This window comes from Crinia signifera, chromosome 8 (genome assembly GCF_055691185.1).
Source record: "Crinia signifera chromosome 8, ASM5569118v1, whole genome shotgun sequence".
Classification (NCBI taxonomy): Eukaryota; Metazoa; Chordata; class Amphibia; order Anura; family Myobatrachidae; genus Crinia; species Crinia signifera.
The window spans coordinates 112,235,097-112,256,471 of NC_139224.1; the positions used below are offsets into that span (position 1 = coordinate 112,235,097).

A 21,375-nucleotide genomic window follows, 5' to 3' on the forward strand; every position below is an offset into this window, starting at 1 on the left:
TCACATGTGTGTAGCGATGTGTGCTGAGCGATCTGTGCTTAGGCAGCCTGCTCAGCATGGGGCACCTCTTGTCCCAGGTGTTCAGGGCTTTAGGTGTTGTTTAACAGAAATTCAGTTTCCTTGTGTTTATTTTTCTGGTATCAGATGAACTCTGACTCTCTGACATCATCAATCATGGCAGCCTGGACAAGAGCCTTTTGCTCTGATTTTCACAGCTGGTTATTTGCACTGTGTGTACAGAATCTACACACTATTTATTATTTATTTATTTACAGTTTCTTATATAGCGCAGCAGATTCCGTTGCGCTTTACAATAGTAGACAGTGATAAAACAAACTGGGTAACAACAGACAGACTTGGAGGTAGGAGGGCCCTGCTGCAAGCTTACAATCTACACTAGACTTATTACTAGATTGGGGGGTATGGATACAAAGTGCTTATGTTAGGGTAAGACACACAAGGGCAAGATGGGGGAATAATGGGATACAGGGTATAAAGAAAAAATAAAAGAGTATAATGATAAATAAACACTAATAAAAGAGAAAATGTATATGGAGAAATATAGATAAAAATAAGAATAATAAAAAAAAAAATTAATAAAATGCAAAAATAATTAAATAAAATTAAACAAAAAAAGATCAATCAAAAAAAGCAATGCAATAAGTGTTTACACTCTTTTGAGTAATTGTTGATTGGAACCGGGTCCGGAGCTATGCTCAGTATGGAAGTATAATGTCCGTGGTGGGTGCAAGGCACTGGGGGAGCGTTTGACCTGACTGTCCGGACCCGGTTCCAATCAACAACAATTACTCAAAAGAGTGTAAACACTTATTGCATTGCTTTTTTTGATTGATCTTTTTTTGTTTAATTTTATTTAATTATTTTTGCATTTTATTTATTTTTATTTATATTTTTTAATTTTTTTAATTAATTTTTATTTTTTTTATTTTATTATTTTTTATTTATTCTTATTTTTATCTATATTTCTCCATATACATTTTCTCTTTTATTAGTGTTTATTTATCATTATACGCTTTTATTTTTTCTTTATACCCTGTATCCCATTATTCCCCCATCTTGCCCTTGTGTGTCTTACCCTAACATAAGCGCTTTGTATCTATACCCCCCAATCTACGATCTTTCAACAGAGCAGCTATACATAAACCCAGGCGCAACGAGCATAATTTTAACGTGCTTTAGACTTATTACTAGTATAAAATGTAACTGCAGAAACTTAAGTACTTAGACACCAGCAGTGGTCCTGGATTTCGGGTGATTTTGGAATAAACAGGGAAAGGCAAATGCTGGAGAATGAATAAATAATGTTTCTTATTAAATTAATTTCATACAGTTTGATTGAAATCTCCAGCGAATGCTTAGATTTATTAATGTCAACCTTAATAGGGAATGTACAGCAGCTGATTTGAACATATTCTGCTATTTTCTCAGAATTAGAAACTTTTGTATATAGCACAAGAATAAAAGCTCTGCGTCACAATAATGTCAGTTGGTGGCAATACACTCATAGTGCCTGAGCCCTTAGGGAGCATATACACACAGCGATCACTGCAGCTGCCTACATAGATCTGCATGGTCCTCGTTAGTGATCTATTCTGTAGTAAATATAGTCTGTGCTTTAGCACTCTTCGGTATTGGCTAACTTTCCTTACGATTTTGACAAAAAATTGTAAGGAAAGTTAAGCCAAAATCGCACCATGTGTATGCCCCTCTATTAAGAGACATCTGCTTCCCCAGAGTATCCTTGAAGTCAATCAACCTACAGATGCATCTCTCACTGTCTACAAAATGCAAGCACTCTCTGCCTCACGCTAAAGCCCCATACAATCTAGAAGTTCCCTGCTGATGCCGATATTGGCATACACTCTTACCAATGCCGTTGGTGATGGGAGCGACGGCAGGGGGAGCAGCAGGGGGAGTGTGGGCCATGCTGCAGCATGGACGTTGTTAATCAGGACCTTCCTTGTCTGTACATGCAAGACGTGGGTTGTTAATGTGTGGGAACGTTTAACGTTAATTAGATTGTGTGTACACACTGGACGAGATAGTAACGGATATTGCTCAGAAGGGCCCTTTTACTGTGTAGTGTGTTTGGCACAAATAATGGTTTGAAGATCATACATTATATTGACAGGATACTTTTCTTATAACATCTGCATTCAAATTCCTTTAGCAAAACAGACTACTTTTTTGTTGCATGGTCAGTCATAAGGTTCCTGAGTATTCTGGCACTTGTGGATTGGAAGTACGTGGGGTCTTTATAAATATAACCCCTTTGACACCACATTGATTTTAAAACAAAAGTTTTAACTGATACCTCAGCGCTATGTATACAAATTCAGCCCAGGTTGACATACAAGAGAGCCTTCACCGAAAACTCCAATTCAACTATATAGAAACAAAAAAACGGTGACACCCACTGGCGAAATTTCATAAAACATACGACCACTCACACAATAAGGTCTTTGTGTATTGGTTCTTTAAGTATGGAACAATTCACATAGAAAGTTTGAAATTCTTTTCCTCTGAAACTCAAACAAGAAAAGACATAGTGCAACACTATACAGAAAGGGTGGATTTTTGGTACTTGTTTCCTAGCATGGCGCCCAAGATTTCCATCTTATGACATCTTATGCCATCGCATGCCATATAGATGCATGCGATGCAATGTCATTTTTAATTGTATAAGCACCCTGATGGGTGCTTACAATGTTAAATGCACCCCCAACACGATTTTTAATTGTATAAGCACCCTTATGTACCCCAACGCGTACCCGAAGCATGGCGAGCGGCGGCGGTACGCGTCCTCCGACCTTTTTATACCCCCAATATCCACGTCGGCGTGGAGTTAATTTTAGATAGTGTGGCGAGCGCAGCGAGCCACCGAGCCTGAAGCGTGGCGAGCGCAGCCCCACGTGGGGACGCGTATTACTTTAAATGTATTCCGCGTCCCCTTGCCACGCTTCGGGCTCGGTGGCTTGCTGCGCTCGCCACACTATCTAAAATCAACTCCACGCCCACGTGGATAGTGGGAATATGAAAAGGTCGGAGTACGCTTCGGGTTGGCGTTGATAGTGGGGGGGCATTTAACATTGTAAGGACCCATTGTAAGGACCCATCAGGGTGCTTGTACAATAAAAAATTGTATACCATCGCATTGTATGGCATACTATGCCATACAATTTTTTATTGTACAACATCGCATTGCATACCATCGTATACCTTATTTCTCCTTCATCCACTAGGTGGCACTGGAGATCTACAGTGGGGAATAGAGGGCGACCACTAGGAGCTTGGGCACTATAAAAAATATAACACTGTGGCTAGCTCCTCCCCTCTACTTCCCCCTGCCCGCCAGTCTTAGAATGTGCCCGGGGAGCTGGGTGCAATGTTTTGCCCTCTAAGGGCAAATAGAAATTTTTCTTTTTATATACTTTTACTTTAACTTTTTTCACTTGAGGATCAGACAGGCAGCTTCTGGCGACTGCCTGTCTGCGTCGCGGGAGCTGCCGGGGGGGACCCCAGCGCCACTGCTTGCGGTCTGCGCGGGGGTCCCCGGCTCCTGGGACCGCCGTCCCAGAGTGACTGGACGCCGCTGCTTGCGGCCGCGTCTCAGTCCGCACAGCCTCACCGCCGCTGGCCAGCAGGCATCGTAAGTATATCCCGGCTCCCCGCTAGCAGGGGAGTCCGGTCAATGGGCGGTGTAAACAGCGCGTCTTTTTTTCTAAAAAGCGCGCCATAGCGGGGTGCGGAGCTTAGCGCGGCAAAGGAGTTCCCAGTGTCCCCTGCGTTTCTCCTCATTGCCGGCGCCATTTTCAGCTCCGGAGCTCTCTTCTGCACGCGTCCTGCATCAGCAGAGTGAACAGAAGAACCACCGCTGACTTCTACACCCCTGGTCTGTGAGTGTACACAGTGGGGTGATAGAGGTTTTTTCTAGCAGCGAAGGCTGTGCGCAAATTACAGTCAGAGCCCTGTAGTGTTTTTAACCCTGGGCACAGTTGACTAGTGGGTGCTCCTTCCCCTGCCTTCCACTGCATTACAGCCTTGCTCTCTCTCTCTCTTACTGCCTTCTGTCAGCATAAGTGCTTACTGCCTTCTGTCTGCATAAGTGTGTGGTGACATGGCTGGGGGTTCTTCTAAGAGACTGACATGTAAAAGATGTCAGGCAAAATTCACTCCGCAGGTGGAGGGATCTGTGTTCTGTGCAGAGTGTACAGACTCTCCAGTAACACCCCAGCAAGAAGTACCTGTTTGGGCTTCACAACTAACACAGGTTATTTCCCATTTATCGGCTGAATTATCAGCGTCACATAAGGATAGAGAGACTGCTAGGTCTCAACAGGCCGAATTAACTTCGGCAGTGGAATCGTTAACCAGGGCCCTTATTCCTAGTGATGCGGATCCTATAGCTCCGCCCACCTTGTCTAATGAGAACCGTCTGTTCACTGACAGATTTGACGCATATGGATCAGATGATGACATGCCTCCTCTAGAGGAGGGACAGTGTCCTGACACTGACCCTATTGATATGTTACAAGTACAACCAGCCCCGGAGCCGGTTTCACAGGGGTTAGAAGACCTCATTGCTAAGGTTAAGTCTACCTTAAAAGTAGACGACGAGGCGTGTCCTCCAGCTCGCCCTCAAATGTTTGGTAAGCGTCGCAGGCAGGCGGCTGCTTTTACAGTGTCTGAGGAATTAGACCAACATTTAAAGGACGCATGGCTTCATCCAGATAGACGTTTTCAGGCCTCCAACAAATTCTTAACTGCATACCCTTTTCCTGCAGATAGTAGAAAATTATGCGAGACTCCACCTTCAGTGGACCCATCGGTCTCCCGTCTATCTAAGAAGACAGTCCTCCCTATCCCGGGAACATCCTCGTTGAAGGAGACGTCCGACAAGAAGCTTGAAGCCACCCTTAAGAACATCTACACGGCTGCGGGTTTGGTACAACGCCCTGCACAAGTGGGATGCTGGGTGAGCAAAGCGATGGAGGCCTGGGCAACCCAGATCTCCGAACATCTTGGTAATGATCCAGCGACAGGTGAGTTAGTGGCTCTAGCGGACCACATAAAAGAAGCCGCTGCTTATCTTATAGAGGCTTCTACGGATGTGTGTATATTGGCATCCCGCATCTCCGCTCTGTCCATTTCGGCTCGCAGAGCCCTCTGGCTACGCCAATGGCAGGCAGATGCGGAATCCAAAAGAGCAGTGGAGGCTCTGCCCTTTCAGGGGGAGTTTTTGTTTGGGACGGAACTAGACAAGATGATTTCCCAGGCCACGGGGGGGAAATCATCTTTCTTACCTTCTGCCGCCCCTCCTCCTCCTCCTAGGAGGCCCTTTCAGGGACCATCCTTTCGGTCCTTTAGCCCTACGGCAAGATTCCGCGGGCGTTCAAGAGTTGGCCTTTCTAGTGGCCGAGGATACACGCAGAGAATCAGTCACAGTGCTTCTAATAGCACCGGACTGGCCTCGCAGGTCGTGGTACACCACGCTCACAGCTCTACTAGTAGACGAGCCATGGCCTCTACCGCTGCAGCACGACCTGCTGTCACAAGGTCCCTTCGTCCATCCGGACTTACAGCGGCTTCATTTGACGGCATGGCTACTGAGAGGACAATCCTAAGAAGAGCTGGGATTCCTTCAGCAGTGATTCCTACTATGTTACGAGCTAGGAAGGAAGTCACCTCCATTCATTACCATCGTATATGGAGGGCGTACATTTCATGGTGTGAGAGTCGTAGCGTATCGCCAAGATTTTTTAAATTGGCTCGTCTTCTACTCTTCCTCCAGGCAGGTCTTACTGCAGGTTTACGCCTGAGATCCCTGAAAGTCCAAGTCTCTGCCCTTTCCATTTATTTCCAAAAGAAATTAGCCCTGCTGCCACAAGTGCAAACTTTCTTTCAGGGAGTGTTGAGAATTCAACCTCCCTTCCGGACACCCACATCACCATGGGATCTCGATCTAGTCCTCTCGTTTCTACAGTCTCCACTGTTTGAACCTTTAGAAGGAGTTGAGTTAAAATACCTAACCTGGAAGACAGTCCTTCTTCTGGCCTTAGCCTCAGCTAGGCGGGTTTCAGATTTGAGCGCATTATCATGTCGCCCACCATTCCTTGTTTTTCACGAGGACAGAGCAGAGTTACGGACAAAGGCGTCTTTCCTACCAAAAGTGGTGTCCTCTTTCCACATAAACCAGCCCATTGTGGTTCCTGCGTTTACAGAGGATTCCAGTGATTCTAAATACCTGGACGTGGTACGGGCCCTCAGAATCTACATTTCCAGAACCGCTTCTGTGAGAAAGACCGATTCTTTATTTGTACTTTATGACATCTCAAAAAGAGGTTGGCCGGCCTCCAAACAGGCTTTGGCCAGATGGATTCGCCTTACAATCAGACAGGCATATGTGACGGCATCTCAGGTGCCTCCTTCCCTATTACGGCACACTCCACACGCTCAGTAGGTCCTTCGTGGGCGGCTGCCCGAGGGGTCTCGGTTCTGCAATTGTGTAGGGCTGCCACCTGGTCCGGACAAAGAACCTTTATCAAATTCTATCGATTTGATACTTTTGCGGCCCAAGCTTCACAGTTCGGCCGTGCAGTGTTGGAAGGATCTCAGCGCCGTCCCGCCCGTAATGGGAGCTCTGGGACGTCCCCACTGTAGATCTCCAGTGCCACCTAGTGGATGAAGGAGAAAAAGGGATTTGTGTACTTACTGTTAAATCCTTTTCTCCGATTCCACAGGTGGCACTGGACGCCCTCCCGGCGCTGCTATTCCTTCAGTTCAGATATACAGGACAGTTATTACAGGGTAATTCAGGTTGTTAGTAAAAAACCCTGGTCACTTCAGTTGTTTGGTTGACTCTGTTTGAAAGAAATTTCTATTTTTCTTCTGTTCTACAGTTTCTAGAGTGCATGTTTTACGTGTGATGGTTACCCTCCTCTCGGAAGTATGTTGCATCTTCCAGCCTCCTCCGGGCACAATTCTTTAAGACTGGCGGGCAGGGGGAAGTAGAGGGGAGGAGCTAGCCACAGTGTTATATTTTTTATAGTGCCCAAGCTCCTAGTGGTCGCCCTCTATTCCCCACTGTAGATCTCCAGTGCCACCTGTGGAATCGGAGAAAAGGATTTAACAGTAAGTACACAAATCCCTTTTTAGTCTTATGGTATACAATGCGAAGGGTGCCTTGCTAGGAAACAAGTACCGGATTTTTATATTAAGCATATATGTCTTCTTCCCAAAGATATATTCTTCCTCTTTGTGCCCTAAATGGGACTCAATAGAAACAAATATGGTGCAAATACCATTTTCACAGTCACAAATACAAATATATATAAGGCACACTCACATATAAAGCATGGAACCCATAACATGGGTAATGGATACAGAGGTCAGAAGGAGGGATAAGTACAGTTTCCCAACAGTCATCAGGATTCCCCGTCCTAGTGTCCCGCAGGACAGCAGCAGACTTAAGCGCGATTTCGGGCAGATATGTGCCCTTCTTCAGAAGCGTAGCGGTCGCCATCGAGCAGGGCCTTTATTAAGGGCCGTTCTCGGGGCTGATTTGAAGGGGTTTATTAACCCCTTCAAATCAGCACACTACAGCTGTTCCGGATGATACGTCCTTCACCGGAAGTGACGTTCTCTTCCTCCCCGGCAGCATCATGCATTTCAACTGCGCGTCGTGTTCTTCCTGTTGATGACACGTCTGGATGTTCTCTCTCTCTTTTCCACAACTTAATGCATTCCAAATGCGTTCCACATATACTTCCTATTCATAACACGCATATATGTTCATTCTTGGAGCATAGTTGTAATTGAGATATCCACATAATTTTTCTATTTCTCTTTTTTGGGCAAGTCCGTTTGGGTCCAATACAAACAAGTTCATTTATTTAAAAATACATTTGTATTAATCCAATTTGTATTAATCCACACATTGATTTTGCACACAGGTTCAACCTGGGTGTAACCCAGCTGAGACTTCTTTCAGACTGGCAGCCTGTCCTGGTTTATAGCCGGGTCAAAGACATCACCACACAGATGTGCAAATATGGTGCTTCGAGATGAGATCATCTTCAAGTGCCAGCTGTCCCATTGCTGTGAAGGGGTCCTGGGTCGCATCAATCTGGCTGCACTTCAACCAGGTTTGAAGTGCCTGGTCATTCTACCCAGGTTCTTTCAAGTGTTCCCTTTCAGACTGCACAGAAACCTAGGTTCCTCTGCTTTCATTTGCAATAACCCGAGCTGCTGTTGGCAGTCTAAAAGGGTATAATTGATATGGGGGAAATTTACTAAGATGTGCATTCTACTTCACATGTGATGTTGCTATGGGCAACCAATCAGTTTCTGTAATAAAAAATCTCCTATCTCATAAGATGCTGAGACCAGAAAAGCAAAAGATAGTGCAGATCATTCAATTTTGAACAAATTTATTTAATAAAACGCACTCACAATAGACGGGATAAATACAGCTTAAGACATACTGTAGAAGCCCATGGCAAACACTGCTCACACTTCCTTTTATTTACTATTTATTTACAGTTTGTTATATAGCTCAGCAGATTCTGTTGCGCTTTACAATTGTAAACAGAGATAAAACAAACTGGGTAACAAGTTACAACAGACAGACTTGGAGGTAAGAGGGCCCTGCTGCAAGCTTACAATCAATAGGGCCATTTTGACCATCCTGGGATGTTTATGATCACTGCACCTCCAGATGGGGCAGCTGTCCTCCAGGGGGGAATCGGATGGGAGCAGGCAGGCGATCCAATAGCAAACGAAGGAAGCCACGCTTAACGTGTTTCAGATCAAGGTTGATCCTTCATCAGAAGCGTGACTGGCATAGGCAGAATGTATTCTAGGAAATATATTTACAACACTTGCCTATTTAAATAAGTACCCACTTTTAAACTTGGAAATCAATTGTTATGGCCTTTGTATGATGTATGTGACTTTTTTCTGGGATACGGTCATTAGGTCTACAGCAAGATGGTTGACAAGCATTGGGTCGACACCATTAGGTCGATATGCTGCTAGGTTGACATGGGACTAGGTTGACATGGGTCTAGGTTGACAGGTCATTAGGTTGACACAAGCATTAGGTTGACATGGGCAAGGTCGATGGTCGAAAGGTAAACATGGGGTTTTCCACTGTTTTTTGAGCCGACATGTGCCGACAGGCGGTATTTCATGCCTTACCATTCACTAGGGTGTGGTGTGAGAATAAAATAGTGCCTCACCATGCCCGAAGCATGCGAGGGGATGCGGTGCACTTTAACCTGTGCCCATGTCGACTGTGTCGACATTAGGGGCAAAAAACTGTGAAAAACCCCATGTCAACCTTTGACTCGACCTTGCCCATGTCGACCTAATGCTTGTGTCCACCTGATGGCCTAAACCCATGTCGACCTAGATTCATGTTGGCCTTAGTCCTATGTTGACCTAGACCCATGTCATCATTTCCCCATGTCGACCTAGTGGTGTCGACCCAATGCTTGTCGACCTTCTTGCTGTAGACCTAATGATCCATACCCCTTTTTTCTGTATCCTTCCCCTGAAAGTTCGATAAAAATCATTGAAACAAAACTCAAAAATAGATTCCATTTTTCTGTTAAGCTCCAAGTTCCAAATGGATAACAATAACTTACAAAGAATGTTTTTATCATTAACAGAACATGAGTGAAAAAGTATATGAGATTGTTTGTCAAATATTAAGCATTCCTTAGTTAAGCACAAAGGTGCCCATTATTTGCTAAATGCAGCTGCAGCCAGTATTTTGCCTTCATACAAAAGCAATAAATGCATTTGCACCTCTTGCACTGCATCAGGGTTTATTATAGGAGGTAGTGTGTATTTTTTATTTTTTATCAGCTCATTGTTTCTTTTTGCTTTTGTATTCAAAAAGCAACTTACAAACCACATACGGGAAACATTACCTGAGCTCAGGAACAAGCTACAAAATCAGCTGCTTTGCTTAGAACACGATGTTGAGGTTTACAAAAGTTTTAAACCAGAGGATCCGTCATGGAAGACCAAGGCTTTGCTACAGTAAGTCATTTGGCTTCTGTCTATTATTCATTTCTGAATTGTATTTTCTGTGTCTGACATACACTTTTGACCTGACCTTCCTCTTGAGTACCTGTACCCCCAATGGACGTGTATATTAGACAGTACCGCCTGCTTTTTCCATATATGCACAAGATTGGGATATGGTTGTATTGTCGACAGCACTTAGGTCAACAGTCATTAGGTCGACACCGTTGGGTCAACAGGTGTCTTGGTTGACATAAGTGAAGGTCGACAGGTACCAAAGAAGAGAGCCATGATGTGCACACATCTGCACACACACACACTATAGGTGAAGCACCCCGCCACACAACTGGTATATACTGTACATACGATAATTTCCTGCCCGGGGAACACGCATGCAGCTCCCGTGACATCACCGCTGGAGGCATGCCCTTGCACCAAATATGTAGCGTGCCTCCAGGTAGCGTTCACACCCCCATACATTCCCACTACTGTAAGTGGGAGGGGCCCCTTACTGCCTTCGCTCACTGTGCACCGCGCTGCTGTCAGTGGGAACACCCGCTGACTTACGTCGCTCACTTGCGCCCACGCTCCTGCCCTCCTGCGCCACTACAATACTGGCCAGGCGACCCGCACCAACCTTCCTTACATCACTGCATGGACACAATCCATGTCGGACACAATCCTCCACTTCTGTGCTACTACTACAGTCGTAAAACACAGAAGGGACAAACGCTAGACACACAAAGCAGCGCTGCCATCTGTCTTGCTGGACTGCGTACTGGGACATCAGCTATAAGAGCAACAGGTGGGTGCTAAAATAGGGAGCCCCTTGCTGTTCTCACCATGCGCATAGCGTCTATTCGTGACCGGAAAAGGGGGCGTGGTTTAATTAGCATAAGTCGCACCCTCATTTGCATAGGCCACGCCAGTGTCCCTATTCTGCTATCAAGAAAGTTGGGAGGTATGCAACCCTCCCCCACCCAGAAAAAATAAAAATGGAGCAGCGCTGTGCAAAATAACAGTATATTTATTTTAAATAATCACACAATTGGCCAACAACACAGACAAGACAAACAAACATTAAAATGAGTAAATACTCAGTTGCTTAAAGTTCCTTGTATTAGGATAGTTAGTATGCATGCATTCAATTAAACATCCTCTGGTATGGAACACCAGTTAGTTTTGTTATTGGTATTCAAAGCATGTGTTATGTCCCCCACTCATTTGCACATATCAGTGGTATTAAAAACTCAGTTGAGGGTCAGCATCAAGACAGGGTCCGGCTTCTAGTACCTGATGAGTGACTCCAACCGCTGGTGCAGTCCTAGTATCTGCGGTCTTCTCTGAGTACACTCACCAATCCCCGTGACCCCCCACCAACGCACCCGCACCTCCCACACCATCACCGCAACTGTCCATCACTAACCCCATTTGATATCTGTTCATTTGGAATTACTTTAATTGCTTTTTGATAATGATTGTAAAGAGAATACTTTTAAAACCCACCATCAATTAATTATTATTTACAGGATGGTCCAGCATTTTGCTCTAGACTTTGAGAAGAGGATTGCGGGATCAGGGAATCAAGTGGATACCCGGGAGCTCTCGGGTGGTGCCAAAATCAATCGCATCTTTCATGAGCGCTTCCCATTTGAACTGGTTAAGGTATTGTAGACACACATATCCTGTACTTTGCTGTCATTTCAGTTATCATACATCTTAGGTAAAATGGCATAGAGTTAATTATATTTTGAAACTGGTGATCAGCTTCCGAGCATTGGTAAGGGGAATCATTTAATTGAAAGGTTAGATAAGAAAAAAGAAGGACAAATTCCCCCAGTCCACTGTAATGGGCTAGTTAGAAGAGAACTCCTAAATGTAACAGAAATGCTGGGATCTAAGCTGCATACATTTGTGAACTTGTCATAAGCCAACACCCAAGGAGTTTTTGATTTGGGGGTCCTACACTATATGATAATAGTACTTACCTTGGGATGGGGTTCAGTATGATTAACCCACATTCAAAATACTGAGGGTCAAAATACAGAGGAGCATTGGCAGATAGTCAAAATACAGACATATTGGAAATGCTGGCATTCATTATGTTATGCTGACATGGTCAAATTGCCAACATGGATTTTTAGAGATTACAAATAAAACACAATTATGTAGAAGTGGCCTCCCTCAGATAGTGAATCAAAGCAAATATAAATGGTCAGAGAGTGTGTACATATGATGCACTCACACAGCCTACATGTAACAATAGAAATTGTACAGTGAATGATATATGCAGGAGTTCCAGTTTAATATCTGAATAAGAGTTTTAGTTACTGAAATAAATATATAGGTGGGCATATGGGTGTGTCAGGGTGGACAGGCAGATGGGCATGCTTGTTTCAAGATAGCTGTAGTGTGTTCTGCTGGCATAGCATATATTTGGATTATAACTTGTGTGCAAAATGAATAGGTGCAATTCTGGCTATGGATTTTGACTATACAGTCAAAATTGAATAGAAAGTTCAGCCAAATTCGATGCAGATTCTATCCTAATGCGCGCCCCTGTTTAGTCAGTATGGAATAGAAAAATAGACTGCAGGCAAGTCTGTAGGTCCTTAAACACTGTGCAATTTTGAACAGCGTGTATGGTGAGCGATGATGGGAAAACACTGATGGGCTGAAAATCGCTCATTGCTGTTATGATAATCTGGGGTGAACTCAGATTTAACCCTCGCTCTGACTGGCAGGTGTTGATTACAGCCTGCATTGTGCTTCTGTGGCTGAGGTGGTGAAGCCACAGCAGCGCCTGACCCTGACTCTTATGCTGTGTACACACTTGTACACAATTCGATGTTTAGTTCGATTTTTACTTTTCCCCTTTTTTTTATTTTTTTCTCAGATCTGCTTTAAGATTTTCACTTTTTACCATAAGATTTACTATGTGATTTACTATGTGATTTACTATCAGATCGGACATCGGATCTGAAGGACATCGCAAGGCGCATACTATGCATGCGATCTCCTTCAGATTTCCACTAAAAAGTCTTGCCTGCCCTCTCTTTTTACGATCTGATTTTAGAGGACACGGGAGCGCGCATCGCCCTCAAATCGGAGCCTGAAGCCCTAAAAAACATACAACCTACATCCGATTTATATCCGATTCCGATCCGATGTTGACTATATTGTCAACATCGGAAACGAAATCGGACCGTGTGTACACACTATAAAGCTGCCTTTCCTGGGCAGACTAGCTCTACCCCGTACTCGGATACTACCTGGTCTTTTGAGGTTACAAAAAGTCCAAACCGAGTCAGGGTACTAGTAAGAGGATACACTGACTAGACAACAAAAAAATAAACTAGGCTATGCACATGAACATAAACTAGAGCATGTAACCTTGCAGACACAGAGCAGTCCTGAAATAATCACTATGATGAACTGTACCACTGTATGTCCCTATGTCTGTATGTTTATGTCTTGCTAATTTTTGTTCTTTGTAATTGTATAAATATTAAAATAAAGATTTAAGGTAGAAGAAAAAAAAAAACCTTACAGACAAGGACTAAACACAGGATTTGTGGCCTTTACCGCTATAATGCGAATCCACACTGCTATAATTTCTACTGAAATAATTAGCGATGGATTTATGTACACAAATTTTTAAAGAAATCTTAGAATTATATACATACAGCTTAAAATGTGTGTGTGTGTGTATGTATGTATATATATATATATTCAAAATACCCTTTCAATGCGCTTATTCGTGTGTAGGCAACAGCTCTATACTGTATGTCCCTCCTGTTAGTGGGGATAAGGAAAAGTAGATAGAACAATGGATAGAGTGCGCCTCTATCTGATACCGCCACCATCAGATTCAAGTGACTATAATTATAACCGATAATCTCGAGACAGTTGATAAATTTAATAAAATGTATAATAAAACGTTTTCATTCGTTTGAAGCAGTTGAAACAATTCAATAACAAGGAAACAAAAAACCACCGCGTTTAGACATTACGACTTCTTCAGGGGTAAAGTTCTATGTGGTGTTGTAAAGTGAATAAGATAATATTTTATTCCACTATAGGTGTGTCACCTTCTGATCAGTATGAGCTGATAAGCCTCATAGGACTCCTTGGTACTTGTGTAATAGCACAGCGCCCGGCTACGCTACATTATACTGTATATATATGAGGTTTATTTAAATCATAAGACTTATAATATCTTTTTCCTTTTTGTTTAGATGGAATTTGAGGAAAAGGACCTACGGAAAGAGATTAGTTATGCAATCAAAAACATCCACGGCATCAGGTTTTGTTCATTTTTTATTTTTTAATGGTTTCATAGCACCTTTAAAGTAAACATATTTCTGTATCGTACCTTTTGTCTTTGCAAGGTTATTGTGCTAAATAATTATTAATAATGCTGGGACCATACTGGCCAATACTGTACGTTGGGTGTTCAATTAAATGGTGAGTCAGTGGTTGTGTACTACTGATATGTCTGTAAATGATGTTTACAGACATACGTCCTTTTTCTGGTTGACTGGCAAGGCTGTGAATTTCGCAGTCTTGCGAGTACCCCTGATGCCCCCCGCACGCCCCCCCCTGAACCCCCGTAGGCATGCAAATGGATGATTTGCATAATTGTCCATTCGCAGCCTTGGGTGCGGGGGAGAAATCATTCGATGGTCGGCGATCCTGACCTGCGAGCGCCCTGTGTGAGAAACAGGCGTCAGCTGTGGCGTCAGCTTCCCACCCCCCCGCACCCGCCCAGGGTGGGCATTCCCATAGACAAATTCCCTGGCTCACCGCCCCCCACCTGGACTTCTGCGTGCGAGTGCTGTGCGCGGCACATGTGCATAAATACCTATGTGTGTGCGCAGTCCTGAACAATCGATCCCCCATGCAAACGAGCGGGGGACCAATTGAATTAGAATAACCCCCCTATTGCATTGGCCCTGCAGCACAGGCACTGGCCAATATATATAGGCACTTTGTGCTTTCTGTACATGCGGTCTGACATCACAACAGGACGGGCACATGTAAATGCTCATCCAGTTGTCTCATTAGGCACAACACATTGGCCCGACGATTGGTAATTTTGTATGCACTACCCGACTGTCAGTAACAAGTTGGCCAGTCCATCGGCCGAGTGTGTACCCAGCTTAGCTGTTCAGATTTGTGTAACTATTGTTGTATAACTGTATGCTTATTTGAGAAGACAAGGCTCACACTATGTCGTGTTAATTAATGTTTGTTGATTGCTGCTTAAGTTCTGGAGTGTTGTACCACTCTTTTGAATTATGAAAACAGACTGGATTCATTTTATTATAAAAATATGCAAATGTTATTACAATTACCAAATTAAAATCCACATTCAAGTACATAGCAGTAAACCAGTGTCTTGACCCCCATTGACTAAACAGAGCATAACACCTTCTGGTGTTAATAGGTAAAATACAAATACTTTTTTTTTTTCTGTTAGCTATAGGGGGTTAGTCAATGTGAGATTCTGACTGTCACAATGTCCTGACAGTTGGAATCCCAGGCCGGTTTCACCCAGCTCGCCTGCAACTCGACAGCCGGTATTCAATGTTCCAGCTGCGGATTGTCGAGAAACGGCCATGAAATCGATAATCCATTGCCGTTTCCGACAAAACAGATCAAACAGATCAAAACACACCAGAGCCTTCATACTGTCTTGCAGCATCACATATTTTGCAATCCTGTAGGTTTCTGCTTCTGGTTTAGCACAGTGGTGGCCAGAAAGTACATGTGACTCCAATCAAGCATGAGACAGAGGGCCAGATGTATCAAGCTTCAAAAGTGATAAAATGGAGAGTGATAAACAGCCAGCCAATCAGCTCCTACCTGCCATTCTACAGACTGGGTCTGAAAAATGACAGGTAGCAATTGTTTGGCTGGCTGTTTATCACTCTCCACTTTATCACTTTTTGAAGCTTGATACATCTGGCCCAGAGTGCTAAGCATCTCATGGAGTCTACATTTATCCCAGTGTTTCACTGTTCTCTGACAGCTTTCTTAAGGAAACATGTCCTTCATAAATAATCTAGTATTGGAATACTGAATCTTAAGGTGCGTACACACGGGGGGAGATATATTGCTAGCAATATATTGCTTGCAATATATTGCTGAGCAATATATTGCTCAGTGTCTCTTTTTCAACAAGCGACCAGAGATGGTCGCTGTTGAAAACGAACCTCTGCCAGGGGAGCCGCAGAGGTAATTAGCTGGTCGCAGGAGCAAGCTCCTGCGACCAGCAATTACAATGGGGCAGAAAACGGGAGCGCGCACCCGGAGATTTATCGCCGGGGCACACTCCCAATCACTGGCAATATGGTCGCCTGCGACCATATTCCCAGCGATTATAGCACCTATCTCCCCCGTGTGTACACAGCATTAATGTCATCACCTAAAATGCATGTGGAGATTACAATTTAATCTGGGAAGGGACAAGTGGAAATGTCTTTTAGTGCTGTAGTCATCAGGAATACCTCAGGACACCCTTTATTCTCTGTAGAGCACTTGGAGTATGTTAGCATTTCTTCAATGAATAGTTTTTTAAGATATCCTATAGAAGATTATCATCATCATCTATTGGGACAGTAGCTACATTTTTCCTACTGATTCCTTTCTCATCAGCACCATGATTAGACAGTGCTACATTACCTGCTAATGGTCTTTGGGCCTTACAAAGTTTAAGACATTTTTCATCATTAACAATTTGGAGGAAAATGTGCCATCTTTTTTAAGTAACATACAGTACATGTATTATTGCTTCTTTAGGTATTAGATGTGCCATAGTTACTTGTATATAGAGGTATGGCTTTATAGTTTAGTAGTTTTAACCTCAGCATTGACCATGTAATGGTTAGCATTCCCACCATGGTCATAACTGTGCAGAATTTGTATATTATCCCTGTACTTGTGTGGGTTTCCTCTGGGTGCTCCGGTTTCCTCCCGCAATCCAAAAATATACTGGTAGGTTAATTGGCTCCCAACAAAATTAACACTAGAATTAATGTGTGTGTGTGTGTGTGTGTGTGTGCGTGTGCATGGGGTAGGGAATATAGATTGTAAGCTCCACTGGGGCAGGGACTGATGTGAATGTTCAAATATTCTTTGTAAAGAGCTGCGGAATATGTATGCGCTATATATAAATAACTGGTAAGAAATAACAGATATGGGGTTCTACAGTGTATGCAATCTGGGATCACGGTGACAGCCGTGATCCTGGCCCATTTGTGGTCAGATCGACCGCATAACGACAGACGGGATTCAATGTCCAACCAGCCGATGGCCGCAAAGGGGGACTGGCCATGAAAACGGCCGTGGATTGTCGATCTGCGGCCTGGATCGCGACAATCCACAGCCGTTATCGGCAGAACGGGCCCGACAGCTTCTGAAGTCGGGCCCGTTCTGCCGTGATCCCGCATCAATGCTTTAGTTAATGACAGAATTGAATAGGGAGCCACCGCTATTTCCCATGTCGGATATAGCGGCGGCACATTGCATACCCCCCCAGTGACTGTGTGTATAATGCTGGGGGGAGTCATAGAGTGACAGTTCAGGGCTTTAGCCTATCAGCACAGATTTGTTCACTAACAGGTCTATACTTACATACCCTCCAACATGTCCCATTCCATTAGGTACAAAGGGGCAGATGTATGAAGTGTCGTTATGGGGGAGAAGGGGTATCAGCGCACGTTATGTGCACTGATACCGCTTCTCCCCCATGTATGAAGCAGGTGAGATGCGGTAAAGGACAGGGGCGCTATGCGCCCCTGTCCATATCGGCGCTGCTATCAAAATGATAGCAGGCCGAATGTATGAATGGTCAGCATCGCTGACCGTTCCGCACGAAGCCTGCTTTGGCTTCGCCAGCATCAGGCTGGCGAAGCCCTATCTAAACAGCAGGGACAGCGCTGTCCCTGCTGTTAGGTCTGGGCTGCGCTGGGGATCTCGCGTGAACAGCGAGATCCCGCGCATGCCCAGTGCGGCTGGCCGGGGGACAGGAGATAGCGCATCAGTATTAACTGATGCGCTATCTCCAGAAAGGGACATCGCCGGAGGGGGGAGTTAACGCTCCCCCGCTTCGGCAGACAAGATGTTAATACATCTTGTCGATGTCCCTTCCTGCTTCGCCTCGCTATTGAGGCGAAGCAGGAAGTATCATAGCGGCGCGATAAGAGCTGCTATGATACATCTGCCCCACTATGCCCTGTTCCTGGACTTCCCTGCCAGTGGCAGTTACAGAGGTGGGACTCCAGCACAGTCCAAAATTCAAAGAGGGAGGGTCACATCAACTGCCAGTGAGTCCAGGACAGTGATGTTTGGAGTGGCATTAGGTGTGGCTGCCCTTTTTTGAATATTGGACAGTGCTGCAGCCCCACCTCTGCAACTGCCACTGGTAAGGAAGTCCAGAAACAGAGCATTTTGTACCTAATGGAATGGGTCATGTTGGAGGGTATGTATGTAACGCTTAGTTCACTTGCTTAGCTAATGTTTTGTGCCTCCACCCAAGCTTTTGTTATAATGACCCTATGGGTAATTAAATTAGGTTAGCTAGGGATAACCTCTAATTCTAATATACAGATTAGTTATTCAATACAATTATAAAGTAAAAACGTCTTTATATTTTTTATGATAAATTAACAACACTTAGGCTATATTAGTATACATTAGTATAATAACAATTATCAAATATTAAAGTGGAAAAACAAATATATATATACCTGTACAACAGACTACTTGCATGCAATACAAAAAACTTTAGAAAACCAATTTGTTAGATGTAAATATATATATACCCGGGTATAAATAAAAAATGTAAAATATTATTATTACTAATATGTCAATCCCAGTTGTGCGCAGTTGGGGCCCATATAACATCCGGTATAGCCACTTACTGGATAAAGTCTCTGTATACTAGTAGAGCATTAAATTCCGCTGTGTTCTCCTTTTACGTAGTTTGACCTCCAGTTAATAACGTGTATCTTAGGTTTGTGTCCTTTGCAACAATGACATCCAAACTATACTTGTGCTGAATCACACCCTGAGAAGTATACTGTACAACTCTTCTCTATGGTCCAATTATGAACAATTAAAGTTCTTTTCTTTAATGTAAAGTAACTGTGTTAGCTGCATATGCGTTTATCTGAGCACAGTCCTGAGCAAATGATACAACGTTGCAATCGCTAGCAAATCACTTGAAATGTAACATTTAGATGAAAGCAGGTATCAATGTCCTCAGCTCAGTTTTGTAAGTTCAGGCCAGACTGTCAATGTATAAATGTATAAAGCTTTACTTTTATTCCTGAAACTGTTCCTCTGGAGCTTATATTGAGACTAAACTCACTTCTTAAACATGCAACGTGTCCTCATCAGTTTACGTTTGCAACAGATATTAGAAGCTGTCTGCACTTAGGATGTTAATAATTATAGTCTCTGTATTCATAAAACGACAGGAATTATCATCACATCATATGACGTAGATAGCAGCTCTAACATAGCACCACACACAGGTTATACTGGCTGCCTGGTCATTGTACTACAGCTTGGCTGCTCCCCCAATCTCTGACTTGCTACAACTGGCTTGTGTATGCTGCAAGTAGTGTCTGTACACAAGGCTGCTGGCTTCACTGATGCCACTCACCGCTGCGTGGACTATATAATCATCAGTCCTTCTTCACTTTATGGCCACTACAGCATCCATGGAAGAAAGTCTAGCACAGAAGCTGCTGCTGCTGCCAATTATAGTTAAGGCCCTGTATGGCTTTACTCTATTACTGACTCCTGCCGATGCCGAAAAGACCACCCTAACGACAGGTATTGCTCCCTTGATGCCCTGCTCTGACTGTCACTCACTCACAGTGCCCGTCTTTGCTCTAGTTACAGCACAGCTTCTTTACCAGCAGTGCAGTTAGCTCCTAGGATGTCAGTCCTGTCTGGGGTAATGGCGGTTTTTCTTTCTAACTGTCACTATGAGATGTTTTCCTACTCTTCCCTAGGACTGTCATGTGACTGGCATCATGTGACTGGCATCATGTGACTCCCTTGTCACGAAGCATAAGGTGGCTCTGGAAGTTTCCACAAGTGTCCCTTTATTCTCTTGCCAGCCGTGTGTAAATACATGAAATACATTAAAATGTGTAAACACATGCAATATCTAAGTATATACATCATACATTAATTATGTTCCATCAATAAAAATGACATATATACACATACATATACCTTCTCATGAACTACAGATTAACTTTTAAATCCTAGCCTGTGCCTATGGAAATATGTATTTATAGACAAAGGTTTTTCACAGATATGACTATATTTTCAGCAATGTATGCCTATCTGTTAGCATCTCTTACAATTATATGCCTATTCAGAGCACTGAGTTTAGTTTGAAAATAGGGCGCTACACTCTCCCCCTGGGGATTCTGACTTACATAAAGGTCAGGATCACCATACAGATTCATATTGGTCTTTCATGTACTAAATGATATCTTTTTAAGCTTCACTATTAATTTAATTTCCTACATATCCAAAATAAGGCCAGGACATTACTATTCTAGGATGTACTAGCAAAGGGATTTCTGTAGGATTTCCTAGTTGTTCATAGGTAAAGATCCTAGGCGGTTTACATTCCCTTTTTGGTCTAGGTGATTTAGGTATTTCAGGTGCTTCTACACCTAAATCATCACCAGATGGGTCTTGTGATATTTGATCAATACTCCCACTCCAACACTCTTCATTAACATTGCTATTATTTTCTTTTTCCCAATCATTGTCAGTAAAATTCATCACAGGAGCCATGGGCCCAACTAACTTCTCACTACTGACAATTAGGGGCATATTCTCTTTGTAGTAACACCCATGTCTATAGTCACAGGTATCTGACTCATCTCCATCTGCTATCTCCTCATCTGGTACAGTTGCCTTCAGGAAAGGTTTTGGATCAGTATCATTCAGTAATACATCAGTGTCTTCCCACCTTATATCTTGTGGTATGGGTAATAAATGCTGTCTATGATATGTTAATACAGGGCCTTGCCTGTTCTCTGATATTAGTTGATAGACAGGAATATTAGGTAGTTGATTTAAAACAATATAGGGTTCTGTTTTCCACCTATTTGCTATTTTTTTTCTTCTAGGTAACCCCAAATGTCTAATTAATACCTTATCTCCAGGGGATAGTGGATGTTCCCTCACATGGGTGTCATATCTGAGTTTGTTTCTGTCTCCCAACTTTCTAGCAACATTTTGTGCCAGGTTGTGGGCTTCTTTTAATTGTCTCCGTAATTGTTT

The 21,375-nt window shown here is 43.5% G+C and overlaps 1 protein-coding gene across 7 annotated transcripts in view; it reads left to right on the plus strand.

The window, feature by feature from the left end:
- DNM3 (dynamin 3) overlaps window positions 1-21,375 on the plus strand; it is a 359,404-nt gene that overhangs the window by 31,040 nt on the left and 306,989 nt on the right. For all 7 annotated transcript variants that reach the window (XM_083157019.1, XM_083157020.1, XM_083157022.1 and 4 more), the window contains 3 exons: window positions 9,926-10,068; window positions 11,583-11,718; window positions 14,292-14,359. In XM_083157019.1, the coding sequence (XP_083013145.1) occupies window positions 9,926-10,068; window positions 11,583-11,718; window positions 14,292-14,359 (347 nt within the window). The remainder of the gene's footprint in view (window positions 1-9,925; window positions 10,069-11,582; window positions 11,719-14,291; window positions 14,360-21,375) is intronic.